The sequence below is a fragment of the Monodon monoceros genome, unplaced genomic scaffold (genome assembly GCF_005190385.1).
Source record: "Monodon monoceros isolate NGI ecotype Baffin Bay Population unplaced genomic scaffold, NGI_Narwhal_1 Super_Scaffold_19, whole genome shotgun sequence".
In the NCBI taxonomy this organism is placed as follows: Eukaryota; Metazoa; Chordata; class Mammalia; order Artiodactyla; family Monodontidae; genus Monodon; species Monodon monoceros.
The window spans coordinates 43,322,978-43,344,175 of NW_021703775.1; the positions used below are offsets into that span (position 1 = coordinate 43,322,978).

At 41.4% G+C, this 21,198-nt stretch overlaps 1 protein-coding gene across 3 annotated transcripts in view; it reads right to left on the reverse strand.

The window, feature by feature from the left end:
• Positions 1 to 21,198, reverse strand: part of SPTBN1 (spectrin beta, non-erythrocytic 1) — a 195,706-nt gene that overhangs the window by 123,865 nt on the left and 50,643 nt on the right. For all 3 annotated transcript variants that reach the window (XM_029231553.1, XM_029231555.1, XM_029231554.1), the window contains exon 2: positions 17,575 to 17,769. In XM_029231553.1, coding sequence (XP_029087386.1) covers positions 17,575 to 17,722 — 148 coding nt within the window. In that variant the 5' untranslated portion in view covers positions 17,723 to 17,769. The remainder of the gene's footprint in view (positions 1 to 17,574; positions 17,770 to 21,198) is intronic.

Genomic DNA, 21,198 nt, shown 5'->3' on the forward strand with positions numbered 1-21,198 from the left:
CAACTCTCATGAAATATTCAGACTTGCTGATATCCTCTTAATGTGTACACATAGTTTTCTGTTAATAATTTTAGTGTAATGAGGGCTCATGAAGCAACAGATCACAGTTCTTACTGATCAAAGCGTCCTTCTATCCTGCCTATGTAAGATTATGGAAAGGCAAATGGCAAAAATCATTACACAGGAGAAGGGCCTGCAATTTGAAGCAATTATAATCAAAGTCTTGTTAACACTCTACAAGAGCATGCATTTCTGACTCATCAAACATAAAAAGTTTACAAAAAATTAACAAGAGACCAGGACTTGAGTCAGAGTCACATGGCATTTATCATTTCCTGGAGAAGGACAAAGTTTGCTATCATCCCTAAACACAGTTTGCATCTCACTGTGTACACAGAAACCACTGGGAAAAGAGGCCAAAAACTCACCTTGGTAACCACAGGAAGGCAGCCTGCTAACTCCTCAGGAGCCCACACACACTCTTGGAGGCCTATGGGACCTTAGAATACCTAACCATCCCGTCCCTCGTCCCTCATTTTTCAAATGAAAGTGAAGCTGAGAGAGGCTGCATGATTTCTCTAAAGTCTCAACCAGCCAAGCCCAGCAGCACCTCGATCGATCTCCTGACTGCAGAAACAATACTGACAGCAGCCTCCCAGCTGAAGCCCTTTTGTCAATGCCGTGAAAAGCTTTGGGACCTAAAAAAAGTTTTCCCTAGAATATAATGCCCATCTTTAATGCCTGGCTTTTCTCTAACAGTAGAAGAGCAATGCAATAGTAGGCACGTTAAATAAAGTGCCCAGGTATCCCAGGATACCTTCACTTATTTAACTTCATCCTTCCTTAAATATAAACATACCCCTTTTCTAAAAATGTTTTTCAAGTTGTTTCTACAACCTACCAACAGTCATATCTAGGATATATTTTATACCTCCATGCCTTATAAGGTAATTCATACCACCATAACTTTTTAGTATACTATTTAACACAGATTGTTTGATCTTTTTTAAAAATAAGTCACATAGGCCTCCCTTTTTAAACTGGTCACATTTCTCTTGCGCGTGACAATCAGAAAAAAGAACTCTGTAAAATATCTGATTCTTGATTCAGCTGTCCTGTTAAACATAGGTAACGTTTGGCTCTATGAGGAAAGGTTTTAAAATAAGCTCAATCACCACTGATGTCATAAAATGAGTATTCATTACTTAAAAAAAAAAACAACTCTAAAAACTTTGCTCTAATTTCTGTTCCTCCAGCAGTTCTAATCTTCTAAGTTTATGCAAGGTATCTCAGAGTCTTACTCATAATTCTCTGATATGGAGTAACTGTAGGAAGAGGTACAAGATTTTTTTTTCATGAATTAAAAGGCATTCAGATACCTACAAATACTTAGGCGAAGGAGGGCAATTTACAAGAGAGTTAGAGAAGATAGGTCAAAGATAGGCATCAGAGGCTTTCAATTACCTCCCTGGAACGCAGGGGCCTCTGATTTATATTACTACTAAAGTAGGAAGGCTGGGGCAAATAACAACCTAATTCAGAAAATCTCAGACTGAAATCTGTGAAATGGGGGCTAATGCCCCCTACTGAAGACTGCTCTGAATATTTAAGTAATATTTTTATAATCTTCCCCAAGATGAAAATGATACACAAATTTTAAGTATTACAAATAATCCCCCTGAAAATCTAGCAATATTTCTTCTTTATTATTCCTTGATACCAAACTACAGCTGTCTCAACAAGAAGGAAAGAGCACCAAACCTAATAACCCCCATGAAGGATCAACCCTCTCCCAGCAAGTGCCGGCCTACTCGACTTGGTTGTTCTACGCTGAGCTCGCCCCGCCCCCTCCAAGCAACACAGGTCTCCCACTCCCATCTCCATCACTCCCTCCCTCCAATCTTGGTTATTTGCAGGGAAAAAAAACAAATAAATTTCTCAACCTCCACTCCAAGAAAAGTTTTTAAATGTTTTTATGGAACTTTTCCCCTAAATCATTCTCTCAATGAATGTTTAGGGTTCTGCTCATTTTAATGTGCACTGAGTACAAACCCAAAACAGGAAAATGCAGCAAGAGAAGATGCAAATGCGAAGAACATATTAGGGGTTTTTTTTAGTTAAAAAGGAGGCTTTTCCGATGCTTTTCCTACTCCCCAGAAGGCGGCCTGGAATCACAAATGCCCTCTAAACACCACAGCAAACAAAGCCACAGGTCGGCACTATCTTTAGGCCATCAGACAGGCATCCTTTGAATGTTCTTGCTTTCCCACCTTGACTTCTGATCTTCCAACCATGTATTAATGTAGCATTTCTTAATATGGAAGGCCTCCTTGCAGGAGGAGAGAGGAGACCTCTCTTCAGAAGATTTATCTTCCTAGTGCAATGTTATAATTAGCACCTCCCACGCATGCCTACCTTGTGCAGACGCTGAGCTAGGCAGCTTCCACATTAAAGTTCTCGCAACAATCCCACAGGGAGGATATTATGATTCTCATCCTATAGAAGTAACTTTGCCCCACTACCTTACAGCTAGTAAGTAGCAGAGCAGGGATTTAATCTCAGACCCCAGGCCTCGAAAGCCACTCTTCCTTTATCAGCATCAGCCCTGTGACGGATGGTCCTGGATGCCTGAATCCAAGCCTAGGAACAGCCGGGTGCTCAGGTCCTAGGAGGACCCGCACATGGGCATGCGGAGAGGCAGACGAGCGAGCTCGGGGCCCATGTGTTTTCCAAAGGCTGGGGAGAATATAGGCAAATGCAAGCTAAGGAAAACGTGGCATAATCCTGAAAACTAGAGGCCACGTGACAGCGCAAAAACAAAAACAAAATACTGAACAGTGGCCTGCCTTGCACATTTGTGACCAAAATACCCCATACAGCTCTCAAGATACCCCAAGCATCTGGAACCCAGAAGAAAAAACGTAGCATGAGGTTTCATATAACCAAAGCCTTCCTTTCCCATCCCCTCCACAGCCCACTGGAGAGCAAGTCCTAGGGATTCTGATTAACAGCTTAAGTCTTTGCTCTCTCAAACCCTTGGCGACTGCCCCAGTTTCAGGGCCTCCTACTCATCTCCTCCAGACAAAGAGGACAGTCTCCCCAAATGGCTTCCCTCTATCTAGCTTTCCTCCTAGGCCTTCCTCCATGGTGTCCCCAGAGGGCTCCTGCTGACACCCAAGTGCCATCCTGCCAAATGGTTCTGAGATTAAGTCACCAGAAGGCTCAGAACCCCTGGGGGTAAAAATCCAGGTGAGGCCACTCTGTTTCATCCAGAGTGGCTCCAAGTTTGCCATTTTACATATTGAGGTAGCAAATACAAGTCTACTTAAAAATAAAAATTCTCCCAAACTCAATGTTGAAAACCACAGGCTAAATATAAGGATAAAGACAACTCCTTGGCAGGGCATTCGAGGCCCTCCTCATGCACTTCTAGGGTTCTCCCTCTAGCTCCTTCTGCACTTCTGTATGGCTCCCCAAGACAGCCGGGCACTGTCGTGCCATTCTGGGCACCACCTGTTCAGCCTGTAACTCCCTTCCATCTACTGACATTGCCTCTCCTCTGCTAGAACTGAAAATCTTTTCTGCTGGCCACAAGCCTGTTTTCACTTCATAACCTATCTCTATACAGTTGACCCTTGAACAACGTGGGTTTGAACTGTGCAGGTCCACTTCTATGTGTATTTTTTTTCAACAGTAGATACTACACTACAGTGTTACATGATCCACGGTTGGTTGAATCCAGCAGATGCAAAACCACACACACAGAGGAACCATGATACAGAGGGCTAACTGCAAAGTTATACAGTACTCGGATTTCTCACTGACACAGAGGGTCGGCATCACTAACCCTCACATTGTTCAAGGGTCAACTGCATTTCTAATGTTAATCACAGTGCCTGGTATATAGTAGGTGCTCAATAAAGATTTCATTTATTCATTCACTCACTAATAAATGAAACAAAAACATCAAATAATCACTCTAACAATCATGATTCATAAATCATGATTCTCTTAAAAACAGAGAGACCACTTAGATGTTCTTTCAAATGGACCTGTTATCACAGGGTTTTCCAACACTGTTGGTTATAAACTCTAATTAGCGGATCAATACTAGCATTTAAAAAAAATAGAACGAAAAATATCAGAGCATCTCATGAAATACACGTAAACACTAGTTTGTGAAACTGGAATGTGGGTGCACACACACACACACATACCCCCATACAGACAGTTCCTTACAATGGTTCAACTCGATTTTGCAAAAGCAATACACGTTCAGTAGAAACCATACTTTGAATTGTGAATTTTGATCTTTTCCTGGGCTAGCAATATGCTGTATGATACTGTCTCGTGATGCTGGGCAGCAGCTCTAGTCAACCAGGCGGTCACAGGGGTGAATAACCAATACACTTAGAACCATTCTCATTTTCACTTTTAGTACAGCATAAACAATACATTACATGAGATGGAAAACACTTCATTATAAAATAGGCTTTGTTAGATTCAGGCTAATGGAAGTGTTCTGAGCACGTTTAAGGTAGGCAAGGCTAAGCTGTGGTGTTCAGTTGGTTAGGTGTATTAAATGCATTTTTTTGGACTTAACGACATTTTCAACTTGCTGATGGGTTTATCAGGACATAACCTTATCGTAAGTCAATGAAGATCTGGACATAAATTTATGTGTGTACTAGATTGCCATGTAAACTATATTGCTTACTGATATTTTGCTCAAATTTCTTTCTTTCAAAATCTTAAGTCAGTTATAGATTAGATCAACGTGATTACTCTAAAGTTCTCCAATCAGTTTAAAAAACATAGAAACTTCATCCTTCATGATAAAATTCAGTTCAGATAATAACGGTGTTGGGTGTGCCAATTAAAATGGCTCCCTGAATGTGAGGGAATCAAAAAGAAAAAAGAAAAACCTACATGTGGGCACACCTGAAGATTACAGCTGATTAAATGCACAAAGAAAGCACAAGCACACCTGTTAATTCAGTGTCAGGGGTTTTGGGTTTCAAATTAGTATCAAGTGCCTTCTCCAGCCTTGCCTCCTCTCCATCCCATAATTCGCAGGGCAGTCTTAAATACCTCTCCATTATTTACAAGCATCCCTACTAATACCAGCCTTCCCTCAAATGCATGGAGACAGCTCCACGGACGGTGCGTTTAGGGGCTCAGGGCAAAAGCAAGAGGTACACACTGATCCTCTGCAGGACGACCAGTTCCAGGTACAAAACTTTGTATTTTCACAGTAGAGACACACAAAGGGCTAAAAGATGTGGTCTGTAAACTTATTTCTCCAACATCAGTATATAACACAGCTTCAGGACTATCAATCCATGGAACTGTCAAACCCACATCCTGGCTAGAGAAAAGGTAAAAACTGACCACGGGCCCAAGCTGGATAAATGACAGGCCGCTAGCCCCATGGATTCAGAAAGTTACTAGATTGTTTCTGTTGTTGTTAGCCACAGAAGAAAAGGCTTAAATTATACATCAGTGAAAACAACCATCGTGACAACAGCCCTCAAGTCCACTTGGAGCCTGGTCTAGGGGACAGATGAGGGAAACAGATTTGGCTGTTGAAGCAAAATGGAAATATTCTAGGAACCATGTACTACAATGATAGCAATTCCTTCTCTGTCGTGTGTGGCCACCATATTCGCCAAATTCCCTATGTCCTTAAAGTCACAATACAGTATTCCAGGAGGAAAACTGTGGCCAGCATTTACAAATTTGTGATGAACCCTTAAATTATCGAACTCCAACTTCCGGCACCCACTGGAGGCTAATGTGACACATAGGAGAACACAGGCGAACTGTAGGCCCACCCAGGAGTGACTGCCTCTTTAGAGATGCCCCCTCCCCCATTGAGCACCTCTAGTATCCCAGAAACATGGAAGGCAAAGAGACAACGAGAGAAGAGGTCCAGAAACACTGCAGTGACATGAAAGAGGAGAAGACAAATCAAGAAATCTTTAGCTTTAGCTCTTCTGGCCAAAAAGCAATAAAACCCTAGGGGCAGACATGTGCAGCACAATAGGGGGCAGGTGCCACCCTGAGAGCATCGTGGAAGGATGTCTGACCCACTGTAGAATGGTCTGTACCAGCTTCCAAACAATGCCCCAAACTTCCAAAAACCTCTCTTCAGGTGACAATGCAGTACGGAGATCGGCTCCTGCCAAGAACGAAAATCTAAGACAGTCCCCTCTTTGGTGGGGAAAAGACTAAACTCCAGATTCTAACAATCAACTGGTCCTGCTACTGTTTATAATAATTTTACATGGAAAATATCCCAAAAGATATACATCAAACTTTTAAAAGGAATTATCTTTAGGGATGGAGACAGGTTTGGGGAAGGGGAAACATTCACTGTCTACTTCCGTAGTGTTTGGACTTTTCTTTCTTTCTTTTTTTTTTTTAACAATGCATGCATTGTAACATACAATATACAATGCAAGACATTATTTTATAATATATTTTAATGTAAAATTCTTAAATACGTAGAACTAATTTTTCAATGGTATTACAGAAATTAGGGAGAAATTTTCCCCAAATGAAGTGATACTTAGTAGCTCTGATCATGAATCAGTTCTTCAGTCTGACAAGTAAAAGTACATAATCGCATTCTGACTTATGTGAGGAATGCCGAAAGAAAACATTACTCGTTGTCACTGGCTTTGAGGACTTTAGCAGTCAGCCAGAGAGACAAAGTATGGATACATCCACCTTGAGCACACATACAAAATTAATAAGGCTCAGGCTGGAGCCAGTGGAGAGGGCTTGGGTTTGCTGAAGACTTACAGGGTGATCCAAAGGGTAACATGCAAGGCAGGGAGGGTCCAGGGACCTGGCAAATGGCCCAGCATCTCCCTGACTTCAGTCCTTCCTTACGATGCCTACGGACACAATGATGTGGCTGATAAAGCAATTTCACATCCATGTTCAAGAAATCAAAGGAGTCTGCAGAAATTTAAACCTATGTGACAAAATTTTTATCAGCCTCACCCAGTAACATGTGCCCATCACCCAATTATGTCACTACCTTAGGGTTCTGAAAATTCACAGGTGTGCAAGAAAGAGATTAAAACTTCCCTTGAAAATTACCTAATGAGACTCTAGAAGAGATAAGAATTGTGGAAAATGGACATCTCTATCAACCAGAAAATGAAGAGACCAAGATTCAGGTTTGGGGGAAGTGTCACAACACTTTTGTGTAATACTGTCGCATGCACTGACTGTTTTATACATACAGTCTATTTTCCCAAAATAGATTACATGTCAGTAAGGAACATGCTAACACTGTACTTACGTCACTCTACTGCTAAAATATCTGGAATGACATTCTATTACTGGGCACCTGTCATACTCTAAGAATGTGCTGGTCCTTGAGGCCCCAGAAGAAAGAATGGGATAGACTGTTTCCAAGTCACTAAATCACCAAGCAAATTCACAAATTAACTTAGGTACAGACTGAACAGCTTATTCTAGTAAGACATATTCTAAAGACTGACACGCTAATGTTCATTTCTCTTTGTTTACTTCTTCCAAGATCTTAAAGGAAGCTGTAAGGTTATTGGTTGCTTTGTTTTAAGGAACCTATTAGTCAGTGGTGATGGTCATCTTGCCATTTTTATAAAACAGTGTTCCCTCTGAATCAAGGACATCAATCTATCTGAAAACATGCCATGAACATTTACTGTTATGTACTGCCATCTGCCCAACACCCACTCCCTTTTCCAGGAGGACCTCCATGCGGTTCCAGGGAGAGCTACTGTGTTCTTACATGCCTCTACACCCTACACCACAGTGCACCGGTTCAGGAGTCACCCCGTGACCAAAGCCTCAAAAATTACATCCTCCTTAGCAAACAGCCCCAACGTTTCCAACTGGAACTAGAAAAATGGGACGAGTGGTGGATAGCAAAGTCCAGGGGCACATGGCAACCACACCTCCTGCTACCTGGAAGACCACCTGCAGGGGCAGAGACAGAAGCTAAAATCAAGAGATTGAGAGACGGAAAGCCTTAATTTCTGTTGTTCCGGGGCCTGTCTGCACTTTGCCTTTCCTTCAGACTGGCTGCTTAGCTCTTCCCTTGATCACACAAGACATACCAATATCTTTCCCCAAAAGTCCTAATATAAAATACCTTCCCCCACCACACCACAATTCTGCATTAGAAATGCCAACCATAGCCTCCGACTGCCAGCCAAATCCCCTCTAATCCGTGGATGAATGCAGCCAGTATGTTTTAGACATATGACTTCCTGCTCTTCACCAATGTTCTGGGTAACTCTTTTAAAGGTAATCATTCGTAAGTAACCAGTGGGTCATGACCTGGTATAAAAATATTATCCAGGGGCTTCCCTGGTGGCGCAGTGGTTGAGAGTCTGCCTGCCGATGCAGGGGACACGGGTTCGTGCCCCGGTCCGGGAAGATCCCACATGCCGCGGAGCGGCTGGGCCCGTGAGCCATGGCCGCTGAGCCTGCACGTCCGGAGCCTGTGCTCCGCAACGGGAGAGGCCACAGCAGTGAGAGGCCCGCGTACCAAAAAAAAAAAAACATTATCCGGGCCAATCAGAGCCCCAACTCCATACTCAACCTCACAGAGATCTGAACCAGAGAAGGCCGGGATTTTGAGTCGTTTAGCAGTGACGTCAGAAAAGAAAGATGGGCAGGAGGTAGAGTTGGAACCACGACATACCAAAGCCATCAGTGAGCTGAGTTATGATGAGCAGATACCAGCACTATGCAGGGGGCTCCCACCACGAGGTACCCACCCCACCTGAAAGATGAAGATCACCTCCAGCCCTACAGCAGCCTCCGTCCCTAATGGATTCCTGGGGCTCATGCACCTGAAACTTTGCAGTAACCTCCCCACCCCCACTCCACCACACACTATCTTTAGTCAGACACTCAAGTGAATCCCTGTTCCTGAAAACCAGAAAGGACTAACCCCTTAGACTAATGCAGAATTCTTTCCAGAGAAGCCAATCAGCAGACACAAACCACCTTGTTACCTTCTTACCCAGAACCCTCCCACTGGGTTACTATTTATGTGATCGTGTCAAAACTACCGACAAATACGCAGTTTAATAATCAAAGCCACCTTCTTTAATCAACTTGGTGTCAAACATCAAAACATAATTTAAGAAGCTATTTAACATCTACCCAGCATCAATTTTCTCTACAAATTAGAAAATTAAATTGAATGTTACTGCCGCAGATAGTGGTTAAATAAAAACCTTAGCTATATGAATTGCCATTGTTAATATAAAACCTACTTCATGACACTTTTAGCTTGTTCTCATTGTGGGACATGTCTTTAAAGGGGACAGGACTTTATAAATGCCCTGTATGTAAATGATGTATTTTCTTTTTACCTTCTTATATTTTCTTCTTTACCTGCTCGCAGGTCCACTTTGATAGAAAACTGGCAAAAGAGTTAAACGGTATAAGTGAATTTAACAGATGGAACAAAGTTGACCATGTGAGATGACCGAACACCCGCCAGGAGGCTTATCTGATGACCACATCCAGGTAAATGAAGAAGTACTTAACTCTACAGTACTTTCAGATGCCTACGAGGTATTTGCCATCTATTCCCAGGCAACTGCCAGCTAAAATCATAGCATTATGCTGTCAGCAACTTTCACAGAATTTTTTCTGTTCTTCCTCACTAATCTACCACTATTACTCACATAAGAGAACAGAGGGAAAAATCAGAGAGGTACTGATAACATGCTATACAACACAGATGAACCTTGAAAATGTTTTGCTAAGTAAAAGAAACCAGTCACAAACGGCCACATGTTGTATGATTCCATTTAGATAAAATGTCCAGAATAGACAAATCCATAGTCAGAAACTAGATTAGTGGCTGCCTGGAGCTGGGGAGGAGTGAAAATGGGAAGCGACTGCTAATATGTATGCGACTTCTCTGGGGGGTGATAAAAATGTTCTGGGATTAGTGGTGATAGTTGCACAACTCTGTGAGTACACTAAAAATCACTGAATTGTACACTTCTCAGGGGTGAATTTTATGGTATGTAAATAATATCTCAAGAAAGCTGATATTTAAAAGACAGACAGATGGCGGCGGGTGGAGGGTGCACATATGCAGAGAGGGCCAGGAAAAGTAGAAGAGAGGAGAAAAATCATGAATTTTTCCTCTTTTGCTTACCTAGGCAGTCTCCAACAAAAGACAGGTCACATTCCCTAAGTTCAATCACAAATCAAGCATAAAGTATATGGGATTTTCCCCTAGAAATGGTGACTGGAGCTCCTCAAAAGTCAGGGACTGACTTAAGGAAAATATTCTCGTGGGGTGAGAAGTTAAGACAAAGGCTAAGGTGCAGTAAGAGATGAGTAAAGGGATGAGGATTGAGAAGTTCTCTGACCAAAGGAATGAAACTTGAAAGAGACTGAAGGGCAGGAATGGGGGCTGGGTTAGGAAGAGGAATGGTGTGTGGTTAAGAGGTTTGATGAAGGAGAGGAATAGTAGGCTGTTTCTCCCAGCCAGGATCATTCATCTCAGCTGCTATGGAGTTTCAGCCATTGCTGAGATGAGAAGAAAATCTGAAGAATATAAGGCACAGGAGCGGAAATCCAAGCTGATTTCAAAAGTCAGGAGGGCGTCATCTACAGCAGTAAGAAGAAAGAGAGGGGAGGGAAATCTGAGGAAGCTCTACCCAAAAAAGAAAGAAAAGATTCCTGCAGTCCTACAGTCAGGAAACTACTGAAGCCTTATGTATATAGAAAATAAATTGAGGGTATAATCCAGGACTACCTGTAATGACCTAAACAGACCTTCTCTTCACTAGCCCGCATGAACCTCTTTGATATGAAATGCTCCTTCAGATTCAGATTTCACAACTAATGGGTGGTATATTTAGTGGCACTAGGGACCATGCCTGTTCTCACAAATAATCCCAAATAATGCATAATTTAGGCAAACAGCCTCAAGAGTGGATGGGGAAAAAGATGGGGTAGCTATTAAATCTGTTAATCCTAACTATAAAAATCCACTCCATCATGCAAGAAGCCTTTCCCTTGGGGCATAAAAGTGTTCCATCTGAACAGGGTGATGAGTATGCACATAAGAAAAGCTCTAGCTTAAAATTTTCAAGGAACGAATCCAAGCTCAAGGTGGTGTATCATCTTGAGAAGCCAAAAGCACTTTCTGTTTTAGTGAAAGGCCTCTTCTGTTTTGCTGCAGTGGAAACGGAAGCAGCCATGCCAAGGTTCAGGCTCCACTCTCTCTCTCTCCAAGTTCCAATGTTCTTTACATTACTTGACCCGTCCTCTTAAAATGACTTAGTTTTTTCCCTCTTGCGATCAATCCTCCTCTAAATTACTACAGCACTACTTTCTTGGCACTTGCATACAAGTTTAGTTCGTGTTTCATGTAAATAGGTTTTATCTTCCTAATTAGATCATTCCAGACCATGTTTTATAGATCTCTTTGCATGTTCAATAGCAAGGTGGCACCATACTTCCACTAGAAGGAAGTAAAATATTTTACATGTATTTGTTTGTTTGTGTATTCAGTCTTGGCAGGGGGGATTGATTGTGAATTAACAGTCGTATTCTGGGAAGTTTCTAAGTAAAACCACCGTAGCACAGGGGATCTTAAAAAATATGAAGCCAATATCTAAACCACCTAATTAAAAATTCATGATTTTAGGTAGAAAAGACAATAAGACATCTCTCAAAAAAGGGAAACTAAAACATCTTTTACAGTTTTAAAATAAGTTTCCACCATATATGCACAGGTCTATTTGGGGATTAAGTAAATAATTTAAGTATATAACCTTAATGACAGCTTGAAATTTGCAGTCAACTGGCAGAAAGTAGATGGCAAGTTCTGCTTTAATTCTCAGTGTATGGAATCCAAGTCTTTTCCTCCTGAGAAAACCCTGTGCCTGAATTTTTTTATCTATAACTTTTGAAGAGTCCTCACTAATTTTAATTAGCACTAGAGAGCTAATTTAGGCCCCCAAGAAATGTTCTGCCCTCCTGGGGACTACAAATTAAAAGGCCCAAACAACTCTAGGGGCTGGGGTTAGATGGGGGAACCTCCATCACCTCCTGCAGGAAGACGCACCCAGACAGGGGCTATAATGAGGGCAGGGATTACAGCAAGAATGTGTTCCTCCTGCCACGAGACAGCTCTCTACTCAGTTCAGGCAGAACATTAAGCCTTCTTAGGTGCTGAGATATCAAAACATAACTGTGACCTACTTACTGGAGGGAAAGGGCGGACGAATATTTTAAAGGAGAGATGAAAAGTTGATTTTCACTTTGGTGAGAATACTCAAGGATAATAAGATTTGAATATTAAGTGAAAGCACTTTAGACCATGTCACAGGAAAGTGTTTCTCAAAGAGTACGGTATGCATTAAAAAGGCAGATTACTGTGCTCCCTCCCACTGAAGTGAATCTCAATTTTTTGGAGGGAGCGTGGACACCCTGGAATATGCATGTTTACACAAGTCCGCTACTGAGTCTTCTGCATCCAAAAATAGTGTGCGAGCTCAAGAACAACGCCAAAGTTTTCAGCGGAAACAGCAGTGTGGATGTTGTGGAGGACCTTTGTTGCTACTTTGCATCCATTTAATAAAAGTTTAGAAGTGGAAGGCACACACACATATATAAAGAGTGATTATTTTAAAAATAATGATTCGGGCTTCCCTGGTGGCGCAGTGGTTGAGAGTCCGCCTGCCAATGCAGGGAACGCAGGTTCATGCCCCGGTCTGGGAGGATCCCATATGCCGCAGAGCGGCTAGGCCCGTGAGCCATGGCCGCTGAGCCTGCGTGTCCGGAGCCTGTGCTCCGCAACGGGAGAGGCCACAACAGTGAGAGGCCTGCGTACCGCAAAAAAAAAAAAAAAATAATAATAATGATTCAATTGATGGGTTATTCCTCATCAGAATTTAAATTCACATTTAGCCAACTGGCCAACTACTCATGGCTTCACAACTATACTCGAGACCAAATTCGTGATAGGGATTTTAAAGCCCACATTTGTTCAGCAGGATCTATAAAGTTTTCACCAATAAAAGCATCTACGTGAAGGCACTAGAGATGCACTGTCCAAACCCGCAGCCACTGGCCACGTGGGACTAAAAGTGACCATGTGAAACATGGGAAATAAAATATATACTGGATTTCAAAGACTTAGTATAAAAAATGTACAGTATCTCATTTATAATAAGTTTTTTACACTGATTACACGTTGATACAATATTTTGGATTGTCTGATTAAGTGAAATATCTTACTTAGAACATTTAAAATCACATGTGGCTAGTAGTATATTTCTTTCAGACAGCACTGATCTGGACATTTAAAGTACATCACTGCTTTAGCTGATTAAATGCTCCACCAAAATTCTTGGTCACTCAAATAAATACTTACGTTTAAAGGGAATCTGGCTTACACATACAGCCACTAATATGCGTTATTTACTCTATCCATGTAATGTAAAAGATACAATTAGGTGCTTTCACCTCATTTTCCTATGTTTCTCAGCTGTTCTTAATTCCCCATAACCACATAAACTCAAGGTCAATTTCTTTTCCCATGTCCGTACCTTAGCAGAAAGGCTCTCCTGCAAAATTTTATCTCATAAATGCTGATAAGTGACAACTCCCAAAGTAATCTTGTTTTTAATTTCTGTCATTTTTTTAAAATGTTCATTCATACACAGGCTTTCTCCTACTACTTCTCTATGCCATTATTTTGGGAGAAAAATTAATCAAAACTTTTGAATGTGATATTAGATGTTAAGATGTTTTTATGTTGTTTTTTTTCTTAATTACAAAACTGTTCATATTTATTTCAGGAAAAAGTTCAAATACAAATAAGAAATAAGTTACTCAGAAAGAAACATGGAATATTTTGGTACATAGCCTCCTAATTTTTTAAATTCACTATTTATGAGTGCTGATATAAAGATATTAATTTTAATTACTTTATCAATATTTTCAAGCTAAATGTTGCACTTTTAAAAAGGCTACTTTTCCTACTTCCCCTAATTTGTGTTGATTCCACAAAATATAACCCTAAACCATAAACACCCATCACTTGTAAAAAGAAAATGTTTAGCTTTTACCTTTCTTTAAAAGATTAAAGGGTTTCTTTAATATGTAAGTTTCAGGTTTACAGCAATAGAATTCCTCATCTGTATACACTATGAAGTGATCACCAGCACAATTCTACTTACCATCCATTCACATACAGTCGACCCCCTTCACCCCTTTCACCCATACCCACCCCGCTTTCCCTGTGGTAACCACTAATACGATCTCTGTATCTTTGAGTTTGGTTTCGGTTTGTTTGTTCATTTGTTTTGTTTCTAGATGAAATGGCCTCAGACACCCAAGGAAGTAGACCAGATGACCATCGATACTCTACACCAGTCTCAAAATGGGATTCCCCAGACCAGCCACATCAGCATCACCTGGGAACCTGTCAGAAACATAAATTATCAAGTACCATCTCGGACTTAACTGAATCAGAAACTCTGGCGGTGGGCCCACAATCTGTGCTGTGATTCTGAAGACCACTCAAATTCTAAAACCACAGTTCTAGACGGTGCTGGTCTGATCTGTTACTCCCGCTATCAGCTCATAAGGTTTCTTAGAGAGCTCAGAGACTTTTCTGTCCCACAGAGCTGGGAAGTCAGATAATAAAGCAAGATAATTTCTTCCATGAACAGGTGGTTTTCCTGGTATCTTCTGGATTCACTAAAAGCAATTCTTTTTTTGTTTTTCTTTTCTTTTTTTTTCCCCCCACATTATTTATCCTGGAGGCAGCATGTTTTCTTTTCAGTAACTTCTCGTGGTTACTCATGGCTTCTTCAAGCCACAGGATGCATTTCTGAGCCTTCTAAAGATCTTTTTAACATGTTTGCATTACCCATCATCAATTCTCTACACCAGTGAGCTTTGAATCATTTTGCATTTTACTGAATACAAAAAAAATAGTAGCGTATACACTTTGGAGTCAGTCTGCCTTCAGTCACTTATCAGCGGTGTGACCGTGGGCAAGCTACTTAATCTCTTTGTGCCTCAGCTGCCTCATCTATACATTGTAGATGACAATAATCTCTCTCATAGTTGTTATGGGATTAACTGTTAATATATGCAATGCATTTAAAACAGTGCCTGACACACTATAAGTATGCTTACTATTATTAGCATCTGTTCAAGGACCTGGATAACACAGAGGGAAAGACATCTTAGGAAGTGTAAGGACAACTGATTAATCCTAAGGACAGCTGGGGATCTCCTCTGGAACTAGAGAAAAGAACAAAGCAAGGAACTGCTCTGCAGTTTGCGAGTAAAATTCTTAAAAGGGCGATACTACAGCTGACCCTTGAACAACACAGGGGTGAGGGACACCAATCCTCCACACAGTTCAAACCCCCGTTGTTTAAGGGTCAACTGTACCTGGTAGTCTGGAACCAGAAAGTAAATGACTCATGATCAAAGATAACTGGCCACTAATATCATATTGGTCTAACAGCTCAAATGAAACCTCAAGAAAATGAGGTAAGACATTAAAGTACAAATCGATCCACTAGCACGAGACAAGATCATGGTTTCCATAAGGTTCCATGTTAATGAATAAGCTAGAAACTAAAGCTCTAATTCTAGAGTGACTATCTGGTTAATCATTTATGCCCTTGAATCACGCAAGCTCGAGAAAGACCTACAAATCACCACCACTCAACAAACAAATTATCCTAAGGCAGCCGAACAATTTTTCCATAGCATTTAGTTGCCTGAACCCTCAACATCCATTTCCCTCTTCCTCCTTCCTGTTATATTCTAAAGTTTCTAGCCAAGCTGTTTGGGTGGGACTGACCCCTCGCCACTCCCAACCCCGCAATTCCCTGCACCCCAAGATGCATTCCGAATAGCTGATGTCAATCAGCATATCCTCTTCTGACTCCAGTGGAGAGAGGTTCTGAGAGAGGCACGTGACCCAAGCACAGTCAAGCCAGTGAGACTGATTCCACGGCCATAGTGGAAGTACAGTACTGGGCAAGCAGAGGTGCTCTTTTCTACTGGATGTCCTTACAAACAGATCTGGGACCCGGGGCAGCCATCCTGGGACTCCAGGGACCCAAAAGCCTACCTGAGAATGAAGTCCACACCAGCAAGGAAAGCCAAAAAGTGGAAAGAAACTGGATCCTGGTCATACCATCTAAGCCCAGAAGCAAATCTGGCTTAAATGCTAAATTTGTCTACTATTCTCTGTCACGTCTCTTTGTCATTTAAACCACTTTGGGTTAGGTTTCCTTTTGCTTACAATCAAGAGAACTCCAAATGACACATGCCTCATAAACAGATTACACTGTAAAGGTAACAAAAAAGTCAGCTATCTTCACAATTAACAGGAAACTCACTTGTTTAAGTCATGACTTTTGTTTACTTGTCATAATTAAAGATATTAGGAAAAAATACATAAACCCACTTTTCTCATTTGGAAATCATTTTATTTGGGGTCTCAAAGTACAGAGGCAAGATTTTGAATAAACTCCACATTGGCCCCTTGGTTTATACATATTCAATACTGCTGAGCTTACATTGTGACTGAACCCCCTTCCTGATTTTCAGGGCAATTCCACCCCATCTAGGGCCCTGGTAAAAGTGTGCCCTAAGTATTCAACAGCAACAAGGGAGTGAGAAATCATGAAGTAAGGGATGTGTGCCTGTTAACTTTATCAGTGGCAGACTTACCTGTTATAGCATTAAATGTGCCCTCACCAGATTAAGCTATTGCTTTTCAGATCCAAAACCTTTGCACGTGATACTAACTAACCTTGGTCACTCAAAGCAAGTACTGTAACAGGTCAAGTTAATTTATATATCACAGGCCCTAAGTAAACAGGTTAATTTGTATACAGTTGACCCTTGACAAGCGTTTGAACTGTGCAGGTACACTTACACTTACATTTACACATTTATTTTCAATAAATATACAGATGTAGAGTAAATGTATTTTCCCTTCCTTATGATTTTCTTAATAACGTTTTCTTTTCTCCAGCTTACTTTACAGTAAGAATACAGTATATCATATATATAACTTACAAATTATGTGTTAATCGACTGTTTATGTTATGGATAAGGCTTCAGGTCAACAGTGGGCTATTAGTAGCTAAGTTCTGGAGGAGTCAAATACATGGATTTTTGACTGTGCAGTAGGTTGGTGCCCCTAACCCCCATGTTGTTCCAGGGTCAAACTGTATTTTTGTGTCTAAGGTATAGTATACTTCAATATACTGAAATGTAAGATGTGTTAAAAATAAAAGATTTCTGACAAGCCTAGGGCATCTCTTTCTGAACGGCTATAAAAACCACCCTGGGCTCTGAATCATTTGGGCTGTGGGACTGACAGTCCCCCAGATAGGAAACTGGCCACCTTATGAAACAGTCAGCTTGCTCTGGTGGGACGTGTTCAAGTAGAGCTGAGCTGATCTTGAGAGGGGGACAGGGCGGATGATTTCAAAGGGACCTGTAAGACATCCCAGGCCTCTGTGACGGGACATAAGGGCACCCTACCTGCCAGAGCCTTGATGCGGGACCGCTCAAAGAGCCGCGCGGAGCTGTTCTCGTTGTCCCAGTCATCCACGTCCCAGCGGTTGTTGACATCGCTGTACTGCTGTTGGATCTCGATGTTGTCGTAGTCTGTGGCTACTGTGGTCGTCATCCTGGACCGCCTCAGCTGCTTCTCCACATCAGCTCCTTCTCAGAGGTCTGTGAGAAACAGAAGGGAAACCCTAGTCAGGAGTCTAAGCTGTCGATCCCCACAAAACCTACTGGGGAAAGGTGAGCAGAAGGTAACACAACTCCTACGTGCTGAGAGCAGGTCTCTGGAGTCAATCGAAGCTGGTTGGGAACTTCAGCACTGCCTCGTAACATGTGTGTGACCTTGGCCAAGGCACGTGACACCTCTGAGCCTCCGTTTCCGCAGACATGAAGGAGGGAAGATACTCTACAGGTTGTTGAGAAGACTGAATGAGATGATGGATACCCAACAAAGGGTGGGTTTCTTCCTCCTTTCTAAAGTTTAAACTTTGCAATTTTAAAGTTTTATTAGAGCTGGATGAATACCTACCTTGGGTAGGTATTCTGAACGAACAAATCTGTTTCTATTGTGTGTCACAATAAACTATAATCTCTTAGCTTCTCCTAGAAATTCATATAATGTGATATAAGAGAACTAACAGATCATTTTATCGAAACATATCATTTACATATTAGAAAACTGATGCCTAAGATTAAATGACATAGTAAATATACAGCAGCAAGGACAGTACTAGTGTTTAACAGATACCAAAAAATGACTGAATAATGACTGAAATTATGTATATGACTGTGTTACTACAAATTCTACTACCCACCCCAATACCCACGTCTCAGGGACCCACCAGGGCCACAATGTTTTACAGGGATAAATGGGAAACAAGAACTTCAGCCTCAACGTTTGGCCCACTGCCATCTTTATCACAGTGCCCTCAGAGAATTAAGAGAGATACATTTAGCTTTAAATATATAGCTTCTCCCCTCAATACAGCTATTATTCATTCATGGAACCAAAATGTTCTGGGGACCTAGTACATGCTCAGCACTGTTCCAGATGCTGGGTTAACGGTAAACAAGATAAGGACCTGGCTCTAGTGAAGCTTACATCCTACTAGGAAGAGCTGGACCAAAAAAGCACATAAGAAAAGACAAGATAGTTGAAAAGAAAATAAAATGAAACGAGTGATGTGACACAGAGTGAGTAATCAGTCATACTGTCTTATAAACTTCAAAGCTGCTAAGAGACTAGACTTAATCATCCTCACCACAAAAAAGAAATGATAATTATGTGAAATGATAGAGGTGTTAGCTAATGCTACAGTGGTAATCATACCGCAATATATAAACATATCAAATCAACATACCTTACACCTTAAAACTTACAAAGTATTATGTGTCTGTTATATCTTAATTTAAAAGTGAAAGAGAGAAAAGGAATGAATGGCTCTTTTAGAGCTGGTGGTCAGGGAAGGTCTGAGTCGGTATTTAAACTGAGCTCTCAATGGTCTTTTTTTTTTTTTTTTTTTTTTTCTCTCAATGGTCTTGTCACACCCAGATCAAGAGGAATGACATTCCAGGCAAAGGAAACTACTCATGTAAAGGCCCTAAGGTGAGAACAGCAGGGCTTGTTGGAGGAACGAAGAGCTCAGTGTGGCCCAAGTCTGGTAGGCAGGGAGAGATACAAGGAGATGAGGTTGGAAAGGTAGGTGGAGCCAGTCCACAAAGGGCTGTTAACCTAAGTGTGAGGGAAGCCAGGGCAGGATTTTAACCTAATAACTGACATCACTGGATGTATGTTTTTAAAAGATCAATCCTGGTGCTGTGTGAAAAACAGATTCTAGGAGGCAAGGATATGTGCTTAATTCCTACGGGTGTGGTTAACTTCCTGCACATTTTATATACAAGCCTATCTAAGTAAATTAAAAAGAGGAGGAGGAAGAAAGATGCACCCCCCCCACTTAGTTGTAGGAAGATATCCCAAGGGAAAAGATGTTTGTCATCTCCCCCTCCCACCCCTTCCCACAGGCCCCATCTTAAGACTCAAAAATTAATTATAAGATTTTGTACCTGGATGCTCGTTTCATGGAAACCTCATTCATTCAGCGTGCCCCAAGAATGCACGCACAGACCAGAGTTAGCAAGCCTAATCACTGGAGCTCATGCACTAATCAAACCAGACACCACCCAGCAACCACAAATGGACCACTCGAGCTCACATTTTTCCCCACACATGGCACCAAACAAAGAAAATAAACAAAGCCACATACGCAGAAAAGAAACATTCCTCTTATTGTGCTTCAAAAGGCAGCTTTTTCTCAAGTTCTAGCACAGAACCATACAAGGCACACGCAACCAGGGGTCCGTGGACAATAAATTAAGCTGAAACAAATGAACTGCACCTCAAGTAGTGTAGTAATTGGGGGCAAAAGCACAGACCTGCCCCCTCTTTTGTCATTAGCTGTTTTCTCACAAGATATCCAAGAATATCCCCAACACATCCTCCGTGTCCCCCTCACAACTGAATCACCATCTGTAACTCAGAGTCACCCACCTCTGTTCGAACAGAAACATCTCGGATAGGAGTAAAATCCTGGATTCCCATCAGGCAGACATTATCAAGGTCAAAAATATAAATTTATCAAAAATATATATATATAAATTTATCAGTAGATCAATTTTAACACCTCCATTAGCAACATACTGAAAAGATTTCATAAAAACGCGAAAAAGTTCAGACACCTAAGCCAGTAAATATATTCTACAGAAGGATCTTACAGTTGGCTTTTAGCATTCAGAGTCATAACCCCTCCAAAAAAAAGAAAATCAATATTGTTATGTACCATTTGACCTTGGAGATGGTTAAGTTTTATGACTCTATTAAAACCAAAGACTTCTACAAAATTCAGCCTTGGAGGATGCCATCTCTAGGGGGAAAAAACGTGAGAGTGCTATTAACTCCAAAATGTTTAACCCAACCCAAGGTGAAATCGAAACACCACATACCTCTCTCCAGATTCGTCCTGGCTATTTGGTGCCACCTGCTGACCAATGAGAACAAGCCACACCGAGGCCTCCAGCGCAGCAACCAACCTGTGCTCCAGCTCCCGTCACCCGACTCCAGAGTCAGCCCAACTACATCCCATGAATCTCTCCCTACCACTGACTTATCCAAAAATTTCTCGACAAGCAAACATTGAGTCCTTGATTTAAGTTTAAAATAAGTCATTCAGAGAATGTCAGCACATGTTTCCTAAGTATTCTTCTTTAATAACGCCATCCTTCCTCAAAACAAAGGGGTGACTGGGGAGCAAAAGTTCCTACGAGTCTGTATACAAAAGAAATACCGACTACAAGTTACTCTTTTTATTCGACTGTTTCACTCGAGCGTCTAAGAACTTGGATATCAGGGGCATTTTTGTCTTCAACGTTCTCTGTCCTAAGGCAATATCCTCACCAAACAGTAGAGTTTGCATAATGATAGAATATATATTTTTTTAATTTTCAGGGATATGTCAAAGCAAAAAAATCCCACATCCCCACCAGGGCCATAGTGGAACGGTGCTTCCAGATATTCAGCAGCAACAACGCAGGAACCTGAAG